The sequence below is a fragment of the Colletes gigas genome, unplaced genomic scaffold (genome assembly GCF_013123115.1).
Source record: "Colletes gigas isolate AHSC1104 unplaced genomic scaffold, ASM1312311v1 Colletes_gigas_Sc00012, whole genome shotgun sequence".
NCBI classification, from domain to species: domain Eukaryota; kingdom Metazoa; phylum Arthropoda; class Insecta; order Hymenoptera; family Colletidae; genus Colletes; species Colletes gigas.
In genome coordinates this window covers 9,063,122-9,082,297 of record NW_025106641.1, presented here as the reverse complement: position 1 = coordinate 9,082,297, position 19,176 = coordinate 9,063,122, and the positions used below count along the sequence as shown (strand labels likewise).

The 19,176-nt window shown below is 37.8% G+C and overlaps 1 protein-coding gene across 4 annotated transcripts in view; it reads right to left on the bottom strand.

Moving 5' to 3' along the window:
* The window catches only part of LOC122398780 (serine/arginine repetitive matrix protein 2-like), a 59,965-nt gene that overhangs the window by 4,771 nt on the left and 36,018 nt on the right, over positions 1-19,176 (bottom strand). For all 4 annotated transcript variants that reach the window (XM_043398962.1, XM_043398963.1, XM_043398961.1 and 1 more), the window contains 4 exons: positions 11,979-12,179; positions 10,654-10,992; positions 9,117-9,445; positions 410-5,825 (listed from right to left, as the gene is read on the bottom strand). In XM_043398962.1, coding sequence (XP_043254897.1) covers positions 410-5,825; positions 9,117-9,445; positions 10,654-10,992; positions 11,979-12,179 — 6,285 coding nt within the window. The remainder of the gene's footprint in view (positions 1-409; positions 5,826-9,116; positions 9,446-10,653; positions 10,993-11,978; positions 12,180-19,176) is intronic.

Below are 19,176 nucleotides of genomic sequence, written 5' to 3'. Positions count from 1 at the left end.
AAAATTAATTCCACAATTTTGTTTAATATTCGCAATATATAAATTTAACAATCAATGCCAATAAATTCTGCGAACATATAGACTTCTTCTCCTCTCACACCGCATTCATACAGAAATTAGATAATACTGCTAGATTAAGACAATTTACATAATTTTATAAGTAATACACCTAAGTATGACATCTCTTATAGTTACGTTTAATTGCAATTTGTCATGTCATCACTCATTGTTACATACTTTATAACTTCATATGATTTCATATTTACATATATTCTATACTTATGTCTCCCTATTTTTGTATACAATAAATTCTTAGCAAAACGACTAAAAAAGTGGCAAAATAATTCAGTTAAATTTTCCGGACACAAATAACAATATTTCGTAAACATTTCCATGGAATTCTGCTTACCCTCGACACCGTGTCCGGGCTTTTCGACGGCGATGGTGGAACATTTCTTCTTGTACGGTTGCCCGGCGTTTCCGTCGCTCTGCTCGAATCTGGACTCGGACTTTTCGCAACCCTGGAGAAAGAACGATCCCAGTCCCTTAAACAATTGCCCGCGCTAAGATTCTCTGATCGTTTTGGCAAGGATGCTTCCTTTCTGTTTCCAACGCGTACGCCATTTTCCCGACGCGTTTCGCCCGCGCTCGACCATTTTGAAACGTCGTTCGCAATGGCTGACCTAGACCACGATTCCCGCGCTTTGCGACCTGGACTCTCGTTCTCGATAGATTTCCGAATATCCTCGATCGATCTCAGCTGTTTCACGGACGTGAATTCACCCGTTGATGCCTCCTCTTTTCTTTCGTCCGACTTTTTCATCGACGTTCCGTCGCCCGCGGCGGTTTTCACGAATTTCGAGGTTACTTTCACGGAATCAATCGCGTCGCGTTTACCGGGCTTCGAAACACGTTCCGCAGTTTTCGTCGACCTCGAGCTTCCGTTTCCGGTTCCCTCCCCCAAATCCTCGCCCCGGAAGAGCCTTCGTCTGCACGCGGGCGATTTCGATCTTACGACGATTTCAGCGATCTCTATCGAGTCCCTGGCCCTCGCAAGCTTCTTCTGTCCTCCTTCTTGGGTCTCGATCGTCATTGGAATCCTCTTTAAAGACGTCCTCGACGTCTCCGGGCTCCGCGGAAAATTTACATTCGTACGATCGAGTGCTTTCAGAGAAATCGTCCTCGAGCCACCCGCTGAGCCTTCAATCCCGCTCGATTCGTCCAGCGTTTGTCTTTTCTCCGCTACCGATTCTTTCCCTCGTTCCAGCGTACTTTGAGCGGACGCTGCGCCAAGTTCTTTGCCAATAGAATCGAAACGTCTGAGTGCCGACTCCACGGAATCCGTTCTCTCATAATTCCTGTCGGAGTCTCCATCGTATTTGATAAACTCACCCACGATATTTCTTGCGTCCTCCTGCTCCGAGTGCGTTTCTCTCATGATCCTTCGAACCAGTTCTATGGACCCTAAAGCTTGAGCTCGCTTTTGGGACGTTTTCTCTTGACGTTTCCTGCCACGAAATCCAGATTCGCTCGTGGGAGAAGGACTGGAGCGTTCGTTCCTTGTTGTATTTTGTTCCAGACGCTTCGAATTGACAGTCGTGCTCGATTTGGAGACTCTTCGATGCTCGGTTGTCTGCTGATGCTTCTTCGACGGCTCGAAGATATTCGACTCGAAAAGGGATCCTCTCTTTTTGCCCGGTTTACGCACGGAATACGTGGACGCGTTCTCAGCCTTTGTCTCCGCGAAATTTTGCGTTGTTTTATCGGAGGATCTCGAATAAGTTCGAAGCTGCTCCTGTTGAAGTTTCCCTCGTTCCACGTATTGATCGGGCATCGTGATTTCTTGAATCTCCGCGTCCACCTCCACGGAAAGCGAGCTCTTAGGACTCGATTCCGGAGCGAGAGTTTCGTATTCTAGGTTTCTATTCGCCCCGAGTTCAACAGTTTCGACCTCCATTGCATGGTGTCTTCCTTCTGTCGTGTCTTCGAACGCAACGGAAGATCTACGCGAAGTTTTTGTATCTTTTCCCAAAGTACGATCACCGTGATCCTTATGTTTTTGGTGTTTTATAATGTCACGAATGAGTTTGGTCGACCGTAGGACATTGCCAGATCCTCTTCGAGAGGCTACTTTGGTGTCTTTGGGCGCAGAGAATACGTCAGGGCTCTTTGACGATCTACCAGACTGAACACCCGTGGAGCCTGGTCGAGGACTATTGAAACGTTTGTACATCGAATCTTTCGTGGATTTTGGTTTGAAGCTTATGGTTGTGGCGGACTTTTCTGTCTCGTAGCAAAAAGATTCTGGTGATTTGCTTCTGGCATCCAATTCACTACTGTTCCTCCTACTCATAGTTCCAGTTACTTTGATATCTTTGGGAATATTGAGCATGTCAGGGCTCTTTGATGATCTAGCTTTAGAAGGAACACTTGGAGAGCTAGTTGGTCTTGATCGAGGACTTTTAGAACGTTCAGTTTTGTCTATAGAGGATCTTGGTTTGAGAGTAACAGTTGTACCAGACTTCTCTGTCTCGTAACAAAAGAATTCTGGACTCTTGCTTCTGATGTCTACGATTTTGTGTAACTTTGGTGATGATTCATCACTGTTTCTCCTACTCATACTTCCAGTTACTTTGATATCTTTAGGGATACTGAAGATGTCAGGGATCTTTGATGATCTACCTTTGGGATGAACACTTGGAGAGCTACTTGGTCTTGATCGAGGACTTTTAGAACGTTCATCCATTGAATTCATCGTGGATTTTGGTTTGAAGCTCATAGTTGTGCCAGACTTTACTGTCTCGTAGCAAAAAAATTCTGGTGATTTGCTTCTGGCATCTAATTCACTGCTGTTCCTCCTACTCATAGTTCCAGTTACTTTGATATCTTTTGGGATACTGAGCATGTCAGGGCTCTTTGATGATCTACCTTTAGGATGAAAACTTGGAGAGCTACTTGGTCTTGATCGAGGACTTTTAGAACGTTCAGTTTTGTCTATAGAGGATCTTGGTTTGAGACTAACAGTTGTTCCAGACTTCTCTGTCTCGTAACAAAAGAATTCTGGACTCTTGCTTCTGATGTCTACGATTTTGTGTAATTTTGGTGAAGATTCACCACTGTTTCTCCTACTCATACTTCCAGTTACTTTGATATCTTTAGGGATACTGAAGATTTCAGGGCTCTTTGATGATCTACCTTTAGAAGGAACACTTGGAGAGCTACTTGGTCTTGATCGAGGACTTTTAGTACGTTCATCCATTGAATTCATCGTGGATTTTGGTTTGAAGCTTATAGTCGTGCCAGACTTTTCTGTTTCGTAACAGAAGAATTCTGGTGATCTGCTTCTGGAATCCAATTCACGACTGTTCCTCCTACTCATAGTTCCAGTTACTTTAATATCTTTGGGAATACTGAACATGTCAGGGCTCTTTGATGATCTACCTTTAGGAGGAACACTTGGAGAGCTACTTGGTCTTGATCGAGGACTTTTAGAACGTTCATCAGTTTTGTCTATAGAGGATCTTGGTTTGAGACTAACAGTTGTTCCAGACTTTTCTGACTCGTAACAAAAGAATTCTGGACTCTTGCTTCTGATGTCTACGATTTTGTGTAATTTTGGTGATGATTCATCACTGTTTCTCCTGCTCATACTTCCAGTTACTTTGATATCTTTAGGGATACTGAAGATGTCAGGGCTCTTTGATGATCTACCTTTAGGAGGAACACTTGGAGAGCTACTTGGTCTCGATCGAGGACTTTTAGAACGTTCATCAGTTTTGTCTATAGAGGATCTTGGTTTGAGACTAACAGTTGTTCCAGACTTTTCTGTCTCGTAACAAAAGAATTCTGGACTCTTTCTTCTGATGTCTACGATCTTTTGTAATCTCGGTGACGACTCACGACTGTCCTTTCTACTCATACTTTTAGTTACTTCTACATCTTTAGGAGTAATGAAGATGTCAGGGTTCTTTGATGATCTGCCTCTAGAATGAACACTTGTAGAGCTACTTGGTCTTGATCCAGAATTCTTAGAACGTTCGTCAGTTTTGTCTATAGAGGATCTTGGCTTGAGACTAACAGTTGTACCAGACTTTTCTGTCTCGTAACAAAAGAATTCTGGTGATCTGCTTCTGGAATCCAATTCACGACTGTTCCTCCTACTCATACTTCCAGTTACTTCTACATCTTTGGGGATACTCAACATATCAGAGCTCTTTAATGATCTACCTTTAGGAGGAACACTTGAAGAGCTACTTGGTCTCGATCGAGGACTTTTAGAACGTTCCTCAGTTATGTCTATAGAGGATCCTGGCTTGAGACTAACAGTTGTTCCAGACTTCTCTGTTTCATAACAAAAGAATTCTGGACTCTTGCTTCTGATGTCTACGATCTTCTGTAACCTTGGTGACGACTCGCGACTGTTCTTCCTACTGATACTACCAGTTACTTCTACATCTTTAGGTATACTGAACGTGTCAGGACTACTCTTTGATGATCTACCTTTAAGATGAACATCTGTAGAGCTGCTTGGTCTTGATCGAGGACTTTTAGAACGTTCGTCCATTGAACTCATCGTCGACTTTGGTTTGAGACTAACAGTCGTTCCAGATTTCTCTGTCTCGTAACAAAAGAATTCTGGACTCTTGCTTCTCGATCCTGATCGAGGACTTTTAGGACGTAAATCACTTTTATCTATAGAAGACCTCGGTTTGAAACTAACAGTTGTCCCAGGCTTCTCACCTACTTTCATCGTCCTGGTAGGTTTTCCATTTTCAATGTTTAAAAATGATAAATTTCTGTTTCCTGGAGTAACAATGTTTACGTCTTTTAACGACACTGGCGAAGAACTACGTGACATGTCGGAGCATCTATCAGTTTGCAACGATCGAATACTGTTTTCTGCATCGATATTTCTCGAAGCTTTTTCACATTGTTCAGCGAAGAATCGCGATACCGAACTTCGTATATTAAATCTAGAGCTTTCGTCGATGTTCTCCTTGGACGATCTTCTACTTGGCCAAGTAATTCTATCCTTGACTGCCAAGTCAGACCTATTGCCAAAGGATCTTTGACCATCTTTGCTTGCAGGCGTTGGCGATCTTGTCTTCATTTTTGTTATCGTTTCTGGCGTCACCAGCATAATGGTGGCTGATCTATCCGCGTCACTGGAAAAGAACCGAGGACTGGACTTTCTGAAAACTGGCGATTTTGGTGCAGCAGTACGAACACTTCGACGATCGTGTTTTCGAAGAACTATCGGACTGTTGCTGCGTTTTCTTACAATCTTCTCAGGAGGATCCGGAGATTTAAACGCGCTTTTTAAATTCACAGTTCCAGATTCGTATCGAGGACTAGCACCACGGTCCCTCGTTAATCGTTCGAAAACACTGACCGATTTCAAGCGACTTTTGCTTTCAATATTCTTGCAACTCATTGTGTCGTGTTTCAAACTATCCGGAGAAGAACTTCCGCTGATTCTTCCAGGCCCAGGAGATTTAATATCCCTGTCAACTGTATCGATACCAACAATCACAGATCTCTCTGTCTCGTTTTCATTGGGTTCTGAAAACCAATCTTCGTTTCTCTTTGGTCCTATTTTCACCACGTTACGTTTAACATCCTTCGAAGATTTCCCAACAGCTCTCGAATCTATCGCGTAAGTAGTGGCAGATTTTTCAGACTCTCTGCAAAAGAATTTTGGACTCTCGCTCATTCGAGTTTTCTCAGACTCCGACGACGACACGGTCTCTTCCACGTTCTCGATCGCGAATCCTTTCCTTCTTCTGTTCTCACCAATCCTCGTCCTACCGTCGTTGCCTCTGTTGCTACGAAATCACAACCAATATATCCTAACTTTCGATCGAAAACAATCGTAACAAAAATTCCGTGGTTAACCTTATCTTTCTATTCTTTTCTTTGCCCCCACGACGCCCCCTTCGACGGTGTTAATCCTGCCTGATCGTTGCTGTTAAGTGTACAGGATAGATGAGGAAGAAGCGAGCCGAGAATAAATGATTTTTGCATGATTCCTCCTCTGGCAGCGGGATAAAAGCTTCCTCGATCCTCGATCCTCGGAATCAACGATTTTGTTAAGTACGGCGTTACAAAGGGTAGCTTCAAGCCTCGTGAAAAGCCACCGCGGTGCTTCTCGTCTGGTTGGCATAAAAGAGACTGGTGTTTATTGGCCGCGTATGCGTGATTAATGCCTCGCGGGTACCTCGTTTCTTTTCTTTTATTTTTTCTCACGGCTCCTCGGGCTAATGACGCTTCATGCTTGGCGAGTAATTGTTATGCTGATGGAGTGTTTAATGTCCTTCGACCGATTATCCTTTCTCCGATAGCGGTTAGGCGGACGTAAATTAGAGCGTCTTCCTCCTCGTGACAAACCGGAGACGCTGCGCCTCTGCTTTGCCGGAAACGCGTCGTTTAGTTGCTCTTTCAAGGCGATCGCTTCCAGGGAGCGTGTATTGTTAGGCTACTACGGTTGCGTGGGTTTAAACGAGTCGAGTCTAGTCAGCGATTGCAATTATGCGACGAGAAATTAATCAAGAGGGGGGACTGAAGGGGGGCTGGTTGAAGAACAAGGGTTGGGAGGGGGAGGGTGAAAGCAGCGACAGATTGTTAGCATTGATTGCCAATTAGCGACCAGAGAGTTTGCGTTTGTCAAGGTTCGATGCGATCATCGGGACTGTTAACCTACTTGCGTTTTAAAGTATTACGGTGTCCCAGAAAATATTGCGTTTCGTTTCCTGGTTATTTTTACACTGTCCATGGCGATGTATTTTGTTGGAAAGGTTCTTTAGACAGATGATTACGAAAATATATCTTTTATACCAATCGAAGCTTTGATGCTTTCAGATTGTTATTGGAAACAAAATTATAAAATTATAATTCATGGAATCAATCACAGAATTTTCTAAACAAAATTCTAGTCAATACGTCAAATAAATTTTAGATCGTTAATGCAAACAAAATTATAAAATTATAATTCATGGATTAAAATTATTTAATAATATAATTCATAGAATTCATAGAATAAAGTTATTTAATAATATAATTCATAAAATAAAATTATAATTTATAGAAACAATCATAGAATTTTCTAAATAAAATTCTAGACAATACGTCAAATAAATTTTAGATCGTTATTGCAAACAAAATTATAAAATTATAGTTCATAGAATAAAATTATTATAAAATTATAATTCATAGAATCAATCATAGAATCTTCTAAGCAAATTCTAGACAATACGTCAAATAAATTTTAGATCGTTATTTGAAACAAAATTATAAAATTATTAAATAATATAATTCATAGAATTCATAGAATAAAATTATTATAAAATTATAATCATAGAATCAATCATAGAATTTTCTAACAAAATTCTAGACAATACATCAAATCAATTTTAGACTCAATCATAGAATTTTCTAAAAAAATTCTAAACAATACATCAAATAAAATTTAGTCTCAATCATAGAATTTTCAATATTCGATAAAAAATTCTGGACAGTACGCCAAATAAATTTTAATAAAAAATTCCATGATTGAGATTAGAATTTATTTGACGTATTGTCAAGAATTTTTGTTTTGCAGTTTCATGCAAGAAAATTGTTTAGAATTGAATTAAGAAATATTTAAATATGGAGCTCCAACGTCTCGTTGTAATTATTGTTTGGACAATTGAGGCTTCGATGCACGAAATATTTTCTGAGACACCCACGATGTATTCGATGTTTACTGGAGTCTGAGTAATAAGTTTGTTCGGATTTTGTGGCGGAACGACGATTATTATTTATATATACGACGTATAATCATTAATGTATTCCTTACCTTGTTTTTATAGCGCTTTGACTACAATAAGAGTTAATTTATTTGCTCGTATTATTAAAATTAATTCGTACGCGATAAATAATTGGAGGCTTGTTTGTAAATATAAACAGCAATGTTATTTGTGAGTTCTCGTTTGATTTACAGATCCTTTAGAGGAGTATATTTTTTTAAATATAAATATAATAAATATTACGTTAAAGTACGCGTGATTATAACGATCGAAATGTAGAATAAACGAAAAATTGAGTTTTCGTTGATTGCTATAAGCAGTGACAAGAACATTCGTCTTTGAACTAACAAATTGAAAGTCGATCTTGTTTCAGGTTCCTAATAAATAACATTGTTCTGAAAATGTCTCGAAAAAGCGGGTCGACAACGTTTTACTACAATAAATTGCTCGAATCGGCTAACGATTTATCAATTTTCTTTTTCTAGAGCCATTAATATTACTTTTATTTGCTTTTTTTGCTGTAAATGTATTTGAAGAATTACATCAGTGGCAAAAATAATTTTTTGGACTGACTTTTCAAGCTTCTTATGTGATCTAATTCACTAGATTCGAAATTTCTTGTAAAATTATTAATTATAGACATTTCAATGGAGTTTAAGAAGGTAAATGAAATACACTTGAGATTGACCATCATCCCAACATACGAACGAACTTATTACTCGATATTTTCAACTCGTTAATACTTTCTCGATGAATAGTCAAATATTTCTAAACACTTCAAAGGTATATTTCTGCATACTACCAAGAAAAGAACAGAAAAATAGTTGCAACACGCGATGCGTGCATTTTAGCTGAAACGAATAAATGATCCAGAGGTCGAAAAAAGGAATTAACATAGCAAATTAATTTTCTTTTTTAATAGAATATTCTCTTGATAATTTTGCAGCGAACATGCTTAGTATCAGAAGCTTTTTTAAAAACTATTCTTCTGGGACAAGTATTTAGAAATTTCGTACAATGAAATTTCCCCAGGAAACAATTGTTTCAGAACCATTTATTATAGCATATTGCATTATTAACATTGTAAATATTAACTGAATTTATTTACTTTTCATAAATTCCATTTGCATTAAAACTTTTATTCGTCAAAAGCTCCCTTTAAACTGTTTAAATGGAACCTGTTAAAAAATGTTCGCGACTGTTTCCAACCTCTGGAATAATCTGATGATTTGCATTAGCAGCGATGAAAGTCGAAATGGGAAATTGAGTTCTTAACTTTAGTTTTAATATATTTGAGATGTCCTTTGGTAAAATTTCTTTTGTTTTACGTACCTGGGAGTAGACTTTACCGGATATATCGGGTCGAACCGTTTCTTCGGGGCGCCGATCGTGTTTGTATTTTTCGCGATGCTGTTATTTCGTTTCGCGTTCGCGTTCCTGAAACGCTCCAACCTAGCTTCCGCTTGAGACAGCTTCTTGGTAACACTTTGTTTCGGAAGCTTGTCGGGAACATCCACCATAAAGTCCTCCGGGAATTCCTCGCTTTCGAGATCGTTTTTAACGCGGTGTTTCAGCGTTTCGTCGTACTGCATCAAGTGAAGTTTCGCCATCATGCGATTCCTCTCTATCGTGTCATCATTCAGAACCTCCTCGATGTGTGTCTTTACGAATATTTCAGACCAAGTTTATTCCACAAACACAGTGTTTTTTAGAATTAAAATTTACTTGAAAGAGAGTACTAAAAGACGCTGAATATACAGGGTGTTCGACCATCCCTGGACAAAATTTTAATGGGGGATTCTAAAGGCCAAAATAAGACGAAAATCAAGAATACCAATTTGTTGATGGAGGCCTCGTTAAAAAGTTATTAACGTTTAAAGTTCCACCAGTACTGAATTTTTTTCTCGAAAATGCGCAGGATTTCGGGGGTATGTCTATTCACCAAAAATTATTGTAATCGACCCCCACAACCGAAAATAATTTTTTTAGAACCATTTGAAATTTTTTTTCCCGTCGAAAAATTTCACACATTCTTGAATTTTTTTCTCGAAAATGCATAGGATTTCGGGGGTATGTCTATTCACCAAAAATGATTGTAATTGACCTTCGCAACCGGAAATAATTTTTTTAGAATGATTTGAAAATTTCTTTTTCGCTGAAAAATTTCACACCTTCTTAAATTTTTTTCTAGAAAGTGGGTAGGATTTCGGGGGTATATGTAATGACCAAAAATGATTGTAATTGACCCCTGCAATCGAAAATAATTTTTCCAGAACGATTTGAAATTTTTTATTTCATCGAAAAATTTCACATCTTCTTGAATTTTTTTCTAGAAAGTGGGTAGGATTTCGGGGGTATGTCTATTCACCAAAAATGATTGTAATTGACCTTCGCAACCGGAAATAATTTTTTTAGAACGATTTGAAAATTTCTTTTTCGCTGAAAAATTTTACACCTTCTTGAATTTTTTTCTAGAAAGTGGGTAGAATTTCAGGGGTATATGTAATGACCAAAAATGATTATAATTGACCCCCGCAACGGAGAATAATTTTTCCAGAACGATTAGAAATTTTTGAATTTAATTGTTAATAACTTTTTAACGAAGCCTCCATCAACAAAAGATTTTTCATAGTAACTAAGAGTTTACATTATTCATTCGTATCTAACTAATTCCCTGTCATTTCCATATTTTCCCTATTTTTTTAGAGCAAGACCGATGTTGTTTGTAATTTTGAATTTCGTTTGTAAAATTCTAAAATATTAAATCTGCTCGTAATTTATGAATTAGTAAGTTTGAAATCGCGTCAAGCAGATATCCCGACGGTTTTTATCTCGTCGAAGAAAATCACCGTGGCCTGTAGCGAAATACCTCGTCTCGGTGGTTCCCATTTGCATATTGCGCCACATGGTTCTCGTTCCCGAACTCGTCGTCGTCCGGGTGTTGCTGTCCAGAAGGTCCAAACGATTCACGAGTGATTTCCTCGTGATACGAGACGACCGGTTTGCCGCCATTCAAATTACTGTTCACGTCAGCCCGCGCCACACGCTTCACAGTCACGGAGTGTCGGTTCACCGTCAAATTTCCGTTCTTCTGCACCGCGTTTCCGTTCGTTTGTTTCCGTGGTTTGTTCTCCAGCGGTTCCAGCGGGTAGCTCCTGTCGATGCCCTTTACGGTCGTCTGGCGTCTTTCGTCGAACATCTGCCTCACCTTAACACCACGAAACCACACATACCCGCGATTACCCAAAACTCTTTATGAGAACTGCAGAGTTCAATAAACTGCACTTTGGGGGAACAGTTTGCGTTATGTAAATTAAAAATATGATTTTTTAAATACATGATAAATTTTATGAGACTCACAGTAAACTGCAAGTTGGCTAAAAATAAATTTTGACTGATATCCAATGTGAGTTTCAAGTGTCCAGCATTGAAATTAAAATATTTATCAATTGCAATTTAGGATGAGTTTTGAGCTGTTTATAAATTATGAATTACTCAAAACTGTTTATTCTCTCTGTAAATATAATTTTAATGAATTGTGATCGATGCACAATATGAATTTCAAGTGTCCAACATTAAAATTCAAGCAGTCTATCAATTGCAACTGATTCAGGATAAATTTCGAACGATTTATAAATTGTGAATTAATCGAAACTGTTCATTCTATCTGCAGAGTTCCATAAACTGTACTTTCATGGGGTAGTTTTCGTTATATAAGTCAAAAATACGATTTTTTAACTGCAAGTTGGCCTATAATAAATTTTGACCAATACACAATGTGAATTTCAAGTGTTCAAGAATTTCAATATTAAAATTCAAGTAGTCTATCAATTGCAACTGATTCAGGATAGATTTCAAGTGACTTATAAATTGTGAATTACTTAAAATTGTTTATTCTCTCTGCAGAGTTCCATAAACTGTATATTGAAGGGGCAGTTTGTATTACATAAATCTAAAATACAATTTTTTTAGTTCACGATAAATTTAACGAGACTCATGATAAATTGCAAGTTCATAATTTGTGACCAATATACCAATAATGTGAATTTCAATTATCCAGTATTAAAATTTAATTAATCTATCAATTGCAATTCAGGATGAGATTCGAGTGACTTATAAATTGTGAATGGTGAGTAATGTTTAGGTTCGTAGAAATTTCAGTGAAAACGCGTTTCATTGCGATGAATCACCCACCTTACCACCTTGCGAGGTCGAGGTTGAGTGGCTGCTGGTCGAAGTCCTTGTGACGGTATGACTGACAGAGGAACCATGATTCGAGTTATTGGAACCGGCGCTGCCTCGTTGCACCACCTGATAAGCCCTCTGCTGTTGCTGGTCGTACAGCTGCAGCAGCTTCTGTTCCTTCTCCTGAAGCTGCTTCTGCTGGAATCGGGCCTGCGACAGGCGCAAATTTCCTTTTATTTTTATCATCACACTCTCCACGAACGATGTCTTCTTATTTAGAATTCTTCAAACTTGAGGATCCAAATTAAGACAAATTAAAATTGTTCGATAGTTTAGTTAGTCGAGATACGAATAATAGATCTCCCTGATGATTCAAACGATTGAAATTGTCCAGTAGTTCAATGTTAAAATAAATTTATTTAATACGCGATATCTGAATTTTGAATTTCAATGATTCGTTTCTAATCTAAAAAAAAAAACCACACAGATTCTTCGTGTATCCAATCATGCACTCCTATTCCTTCACCGTAGATCGTCCACGAAACGAACAAACACAGTTCGTAGAGTTTCCAAAAATAATTTTTTCGGAACGCACAGTCTACCATTTAAGTTTACTCGAGCGTGGAAGCGTTTAAGGAAGTTGATTTCAGATTTCTATTATCGTTCTTTGGGTTCTGAATTTGTCGATCTCCGATTATCGGCAGACCACTCGTTAGGGGAAAAGTATTTTTCTAATTAAAGGAAGTCGAGATCCGCAACCGTAGTTAACGCGAGTCGGCTCGCGACTCCTGGTTAATCGCGTCTCATACGACCATAGTCACGCGCGCTATAGTTGCAATGGCATACGCGGGGCTCGTACGCTGCCCGACGTGCAATCTCATCGATTCGTTTTAACCTACATACGAAGGGGTTAGTAAACTCGTTGCCACGCTAAAGCGGATCGTTCCTCCGTTAATTTGACACCCGCAATACGATTACGCGCGGTGCTTTTCCACGACTTTTTCGTTTATTCGACGAACGTATCGACGGATCGTTCGAACCTTCGTCCGATCGTTTTTTCTACGTTCGATTGCGCGAAACGTACGGGGTGTCCAGTTTCCATCGAACTGCACGAACAGTCCTCTCGAACGGAATAGCTGTTACCTACTTGTTAGCGGGTTCCGGTCCTCGAAACGGTCAAAATAAATTTTCAACGACTGATTGCTATTTTATCTAAACGTACGAACTCTATTCACGCTCGACGAGGGACGAACAGTTCGTACGATAGGAGTCCACTGATTATTCCCATTACTTGCCTTCAGAGAAAACAATTATTTACAAAAAAATGCTGGCTAGTAATTACGTAAACATCCTGTATAGAAGTTTATATTCATTTTCAATTAAATAAATAATTTATGATACAGTTTTATCGCATCACAGGTCGTATAATCAATAGGAGTCGTTGAAACTTCTTTGGGTGTATAAAGTTTAAGTAAATTTCAAAATAAACATAGAAGACAGCATAAATTATAGTAGTTAGCCCAGTCATCGGATAGGGGATGAAATGCCCTTTAAAACGAGCGTTTGTAGAAGTTGATAGCGTTATTAGTTCCGGAGATATGAGGATTTTAGTTTCAAGTCGATCGCGTCAAAGTAAATTGCAAAATAAACATAGAAGACAAAATAAATTCTAAAAGTAGTTACGTACATTGGATAGGGGATGAAATGCCCTTTAAAATGAGCGTTCGTACCAGTCGATAGCTCAATTAGTTCCGGAGATATGAGGATTTTAGTTTCAAGTCGATGCGGTGGCTAGTTTCAGAGATACGAGGGTCCGAAGCGTTTGTTTACGTTTCATTGAGATCAATGAACTCGCGCGCGCGACAGTAGTAAACAGTGCGTAGTAAATTCTTGGAAATACTACGACTTCCTGGTCACGTGACTGTCTCGACTCACGCGCGAGAGAGAGGTCCAACGCGACGCGTCAGACGGAGACAGAGATAGTCAAATTCAGAAAAATACCCTTTTACATAAATTACGATATCTCGAAAACGGAAAGTCCGATCGACAAAAACCAAAAACCACTTTAAAGGGGAAGCTTCACCGCTGCCAACAGTGGTGTAATAATCAATAAAACGCTAGTAGATTTGAAACTACATGTGTCTAAAGTTTTAGTATTTTTAATGCGCGTTAATAGCCTTTTCTAAGGCAGAGAGCGGAATTTTAAAAATTGTCTTTTACTTAACTTACGATATCTCGAAAACGGAAGGTCCGATCGACAAAAACCAAAAACCACTTTAAAGGGGAAGCTTCACCGCTGCCAACAGTGGTGTAATAATCAATAAAACACCAGTAGTTTTGAAACTACATGCGTCTAAAGTTTAACTATTTTTAATACGCGTTTTAAGACAGTGGAAACTGAAGATTCTCTCCTTTCGTCTTTGCTATTCATATATTTCCTATTTACATCGGAAGTTAACCAGAATTTGATACTAAATTTTATCCAGTTTTTTTTACAAAGAAACATATTTCTCTCAGAAAGCAAACAGTAAGAGTAATAATGAATATTGAAAATTGCACGTATAAAAATACGAAATTTTCAGTTTCTAGTTTTGCATAATTGTTGCTCCTTTTGCAGTTCGAATATACTCTTTGAAAGTCAGACCGTTTGATCATTGGGCAAATACAAATTTAATTAAAAGTCTAAGTAAATTAATTTGACCCCGTTTCTTTGAATATTCCTTCAAAGCGTGTCTTCCTCCTGATAATAATTTTAATGAATATTTTACACGGCAAAGTAATCGTCCGATGTATATCGTACCGGAATTCGAATCTGAGAAGACTAATTAAAAATGCAATTTCCATGCCCCGTGTGTTTCCTAATAAATCTTAAATTACTATTCTGTATTCTCGATATTATTTTCTTCCTGCAAAACGATGTCACAAACAATACAAAGATCTTTCTTCAATATATCCTGCACCCTTTCATAAATTATCTTTTCCTTTCTGTGCAATTGTTTTTCCAAATCATACTTCTAAATGTCTATAGTCTCCAAAAGTTAAAGATTTCCATGTTTTTATCTCCTTAAAAGGTTTTAAATGATCTTTTTTCAATATATTCTGCACCCTTTCATAAATTCTCTTTTCTGTGGAATTGTTTTTACAAATCATACTTCTAAATGTCTCTAGTCTCCAAAAGTTAACGATTTCCATGCTTTAGAATCTTTTTATTTATTTCGCCGAAAATGATCATTTTCTATTCGTCGATCCTGCACACGCTCGCGACACAATGAAAGGGCCCTTAGAATATTTTCGACCGCGGTAAAATAATTGCAACAGCGAAATGCAAATTGGCCCTCGAGTAAAAATTAGTTCGAAACAAGAAGGCGCGGAAAGCTATCGGACGCGATCGTAGACTATTGCATCGCGTTTACGCAACAATTACGTTTATCGGGCGCAGCAGTCAACGAGGAGGATCCATCTTCACCGAAAGATCAGGCATTGTTTGATAATCAAGAGGAAACTGCTAATTGGATATCCGTCGAATCGGCGAGGCGGCAATCAGGCGGCCTGCTAATTGATTTATTCCTAATGAGCACGTACCGCCGGCGCTTTGCTTTGTACACACACGTGTCCCGTACGCGTACGATTTCGAGACGAGACTGAGCGCGGAGTGCGTAATTTGTAATGATAACGAGACGTTGATTGGACGCATTAACGACGGGGAGGGGGGATCAAATATTTTATCCGTCACAATTATTTTCGCGTTAGTCGCCCGACTGACCACCGATTTCGAACTTCCCATTCTTCGTCGTTGCTCGAACACGAGGTTCGGTGCAGTCTGTTTTCAAGTGGGAAGGGACAGTTTGGCAACAAGAATGAAGCTGCAAGTCGGAAATCTGTCGATCTGAACCTTTCTATAAATCTACACAAGATTAATAATATTGTGGATATCGAATAATTATTGATTTTTTGCACTAAAATCCAGCGAACGATTCGAATGTTCTATCTGAAGGTATACAAAGAGATTATTGCTTTAATCAATGTTAAGTATCACTGGAACTATCAACAATAGTGTATTTATTTGTACCAAAGAAATTAAAACGATGGACACGCGAAGGAATGTTTAATGCAATGGAAATAAGTGTTTGTTCGTTCTCTTATAGAAAATTATAGAAAATTCTCAAAAATTCGAGTTTTTTTTACAAGATCCAAAGAACACATTGAGTTGCTTAAATCAACGTGTGCCACAAGAAACATAGATACAGATAAGACGAAAATCAAGAATACCAATTTGTTGATGGAGGCTTCGTTAAAAAGTTATTAACAATTAAATTCAAAAATTTCAAATCGTTCTGGAAAAATTATTTTCGGTTTTGGGGGTCAATTACAATCATGTTTGGTGAATAGACATACCCCCGAAATCCTACGCATTTTCGAGAAAAAAATTCGAGAATGTGTGAAATTTGTCGATAAAATTAAAAAATTTCAAATCGTTTAAAAAAAATTATATTTGGTTACGAGAGTCAATTACAATCATTTTTGGTGAATACACATACCCACGAAATTCTATCCACTTTCTAGAAAAAAATTCGAGAAGGTGTGAAATTTTTCGACGGAAAAAAAAATTTCAAATCGTTTTGCAAAAATTATTTTCAATTGCGAGGGTCAATTACAATCATTTTTGGTCAATAGATATACTCCCGAAATCCTGCGCATTTTCGAGAAAAAAATTCATTACGGCTGGAACTTTAAACGTTAATAACTTTTTAACGAAGCCTCCATCAACAAATTGGTATTCTTGATTTTCGTCTTATTTTGGCTTCTAGAATCCCCCAATAAAATTTTTCCCAGGGGTGGTCGAACACCCTGTATAAATCACCCCAAAATCATTGTGAAATGTTTAACACTAACAATTATAGTGTATTTATTTGTACCAAAGAAATTAAAACGATAGATACGTGAGTTATCTTTTTAGTCTTCTATAGAAAACTCAGTCGACTAAATTTTGTACAATTTTTACCAGAAATTACGAATGGGTCATTTCGACTGTGGTAGTTCCAGCGTTATAAATTTAAAAAATAGTTTGTATTTCGCAAGAAAGTGTGTTCGTTGAACAAAAATGACCATTGAGATGTTGGACATCGCGTGAAAAGAATGTAAGCAAAGAGTCAGAGCTATGCACTGTTATTAAATTATAATTAACGTTGAGTGGTGATTTCCTGACGCAATTACAAAATCGTTTACAAACCGTCGACATTGCACCTAATGTTAAAAATCGATCGAAATTACCAGCACGCAATCGTAGTATAGCGTGTTCGCGCAAAAGAATTTTTGTTATTTTTAGACCGTAAAATAGTCACGTTCATAACACAATTTACTTTTACTGGAATAATTATTTTTCGGTGCTTTTTATTGGCAATTTTTTAGCGTAAATAAAACGCGACTGATATTTCCCGTAAAAACGATAAAATGTGTAATCAGATCGATTAAATTATATTAATTAATTATATAAATTAAATAAATTAATTATATATAATTAAATAAATTAGTTCTATATGATTAAATAAATTAATTTTAATTTATGGTGATCTTTCAGAAATTCTTAAAGGAAACATCGTCTAGAAAGGCTTGTGCAGCTATGACATTTGTCGCTTAATTGGCGACGTATCTTATTGATTAAAGTTTCTTTAATGCGTGTCCTCGGTCAGTCGTAAGTAACGTAAGACAGAAAATCAGTCAAGGGCGGGCTTTGAAAGGCAATAAGTTGCAAGATCGATTTTCACGATACACGAAGCCACGCAAGGAAGAATTTTCCTCCGCGTTTTCGGTTTATTTATGCATACAGGATCGCCTACTTCTCGATCTAACCACTCATCACATGCTACTTTGCTATAAAAATATATTTCTCGACGTATTTAAACGTAATTATCAACATAACCAAAGTTTATCACGATGGAAGTCACATATCTTCCCATAAAAAATGCTCGAGAGGCTCCATCAAAACGACACTTAAAAATATTTTATTAGACATGTATATTGGGTTAAAAAATATTATTTCTCGATGTAATTAAATGCAATTATCAATATAGCTAAAGTTTATCTCGATGGAAGTCATATATCTCCCCATAAAAAATGCTCGAAAGCCTCCATCAAAATGACACTTAAAAATATTATAGTAGACATCAATATTGGGTTAAAAAAAATTATTTCTCGACGAATTTAAATGCAATTATCAATATAACTAAAGTTTATCACGATGGAAGTCATATATCTCCCCATAAAAAATGCTCGAAAGCCTCCATCAAAATGACACTTAAAAATATTATAGTAGACATCAATATTGGGTTAAAAAAAATTATTTCTCGACGAATTTAAATGCAATTATCAATATAACTAAAGTTTATCACGATGGAAGTCATATATCTCCCCATAAAAAATGCTCGAGAGCCTCCATCAAAACGCCACTTAAAAATATTATAGTAGACATCGATGTTGGGTTAAAAATAGTTTAAATAAATTTTCTAGGCACTCGTTTTAGCTATTAGGAGGCAGCACATTGTAACTCGAAACAATTATTTTTTTTTAAAGTTAATTTTCCGTTTGGATAACCCTCGTGGGATTCAATAAATAGTATAAGGATCCTCAAGTACTGAAGGGAACGATAAAGGTAGCATAAACGTCGCTAAACGGAGGACAAAGGCGAAGCAGGGGGTCGAAAACAGATGTAAAGATATTTTTGTGTCCGAAAATAGCGGCTCCGTTTGGAAGGGATCGCGCGTGGGTGGAGATGAAAACACGACGCGCAGGATAAGTACGTTCAACTTGCTCTTAAATAAGACGCTGGGTTACCGCGTAAGTCTTCGAGCGGAGGCAGATGGGGAACAGGGGGAGAGGAAAAATTGCAGGTACATTAAAGAAACAAGAAGCAGCGGAGAAAAGGCGAAAAGGAGGTCAACGCTGAATGTTTCGCAAGAAACCGCACGATGCCCTGCAATTTGGTTGATATCGGGGATACGGTCAACGAGAGGAGCAAAAATAACGAAACAAACACAGAGGGGGCATACGAAATGCCGGTATACAAGGCGTACAGTTCGTTACAACGAGAAATAAACTGTCGAATAAATATTAAATTCAGAAACAGTTCTCAAAGCAATGGAAATGGTTAATAACTAAATAAATAGTTTAATCGAGGATGCAAATGCTTCGATGCACCAAGTAATTAGAG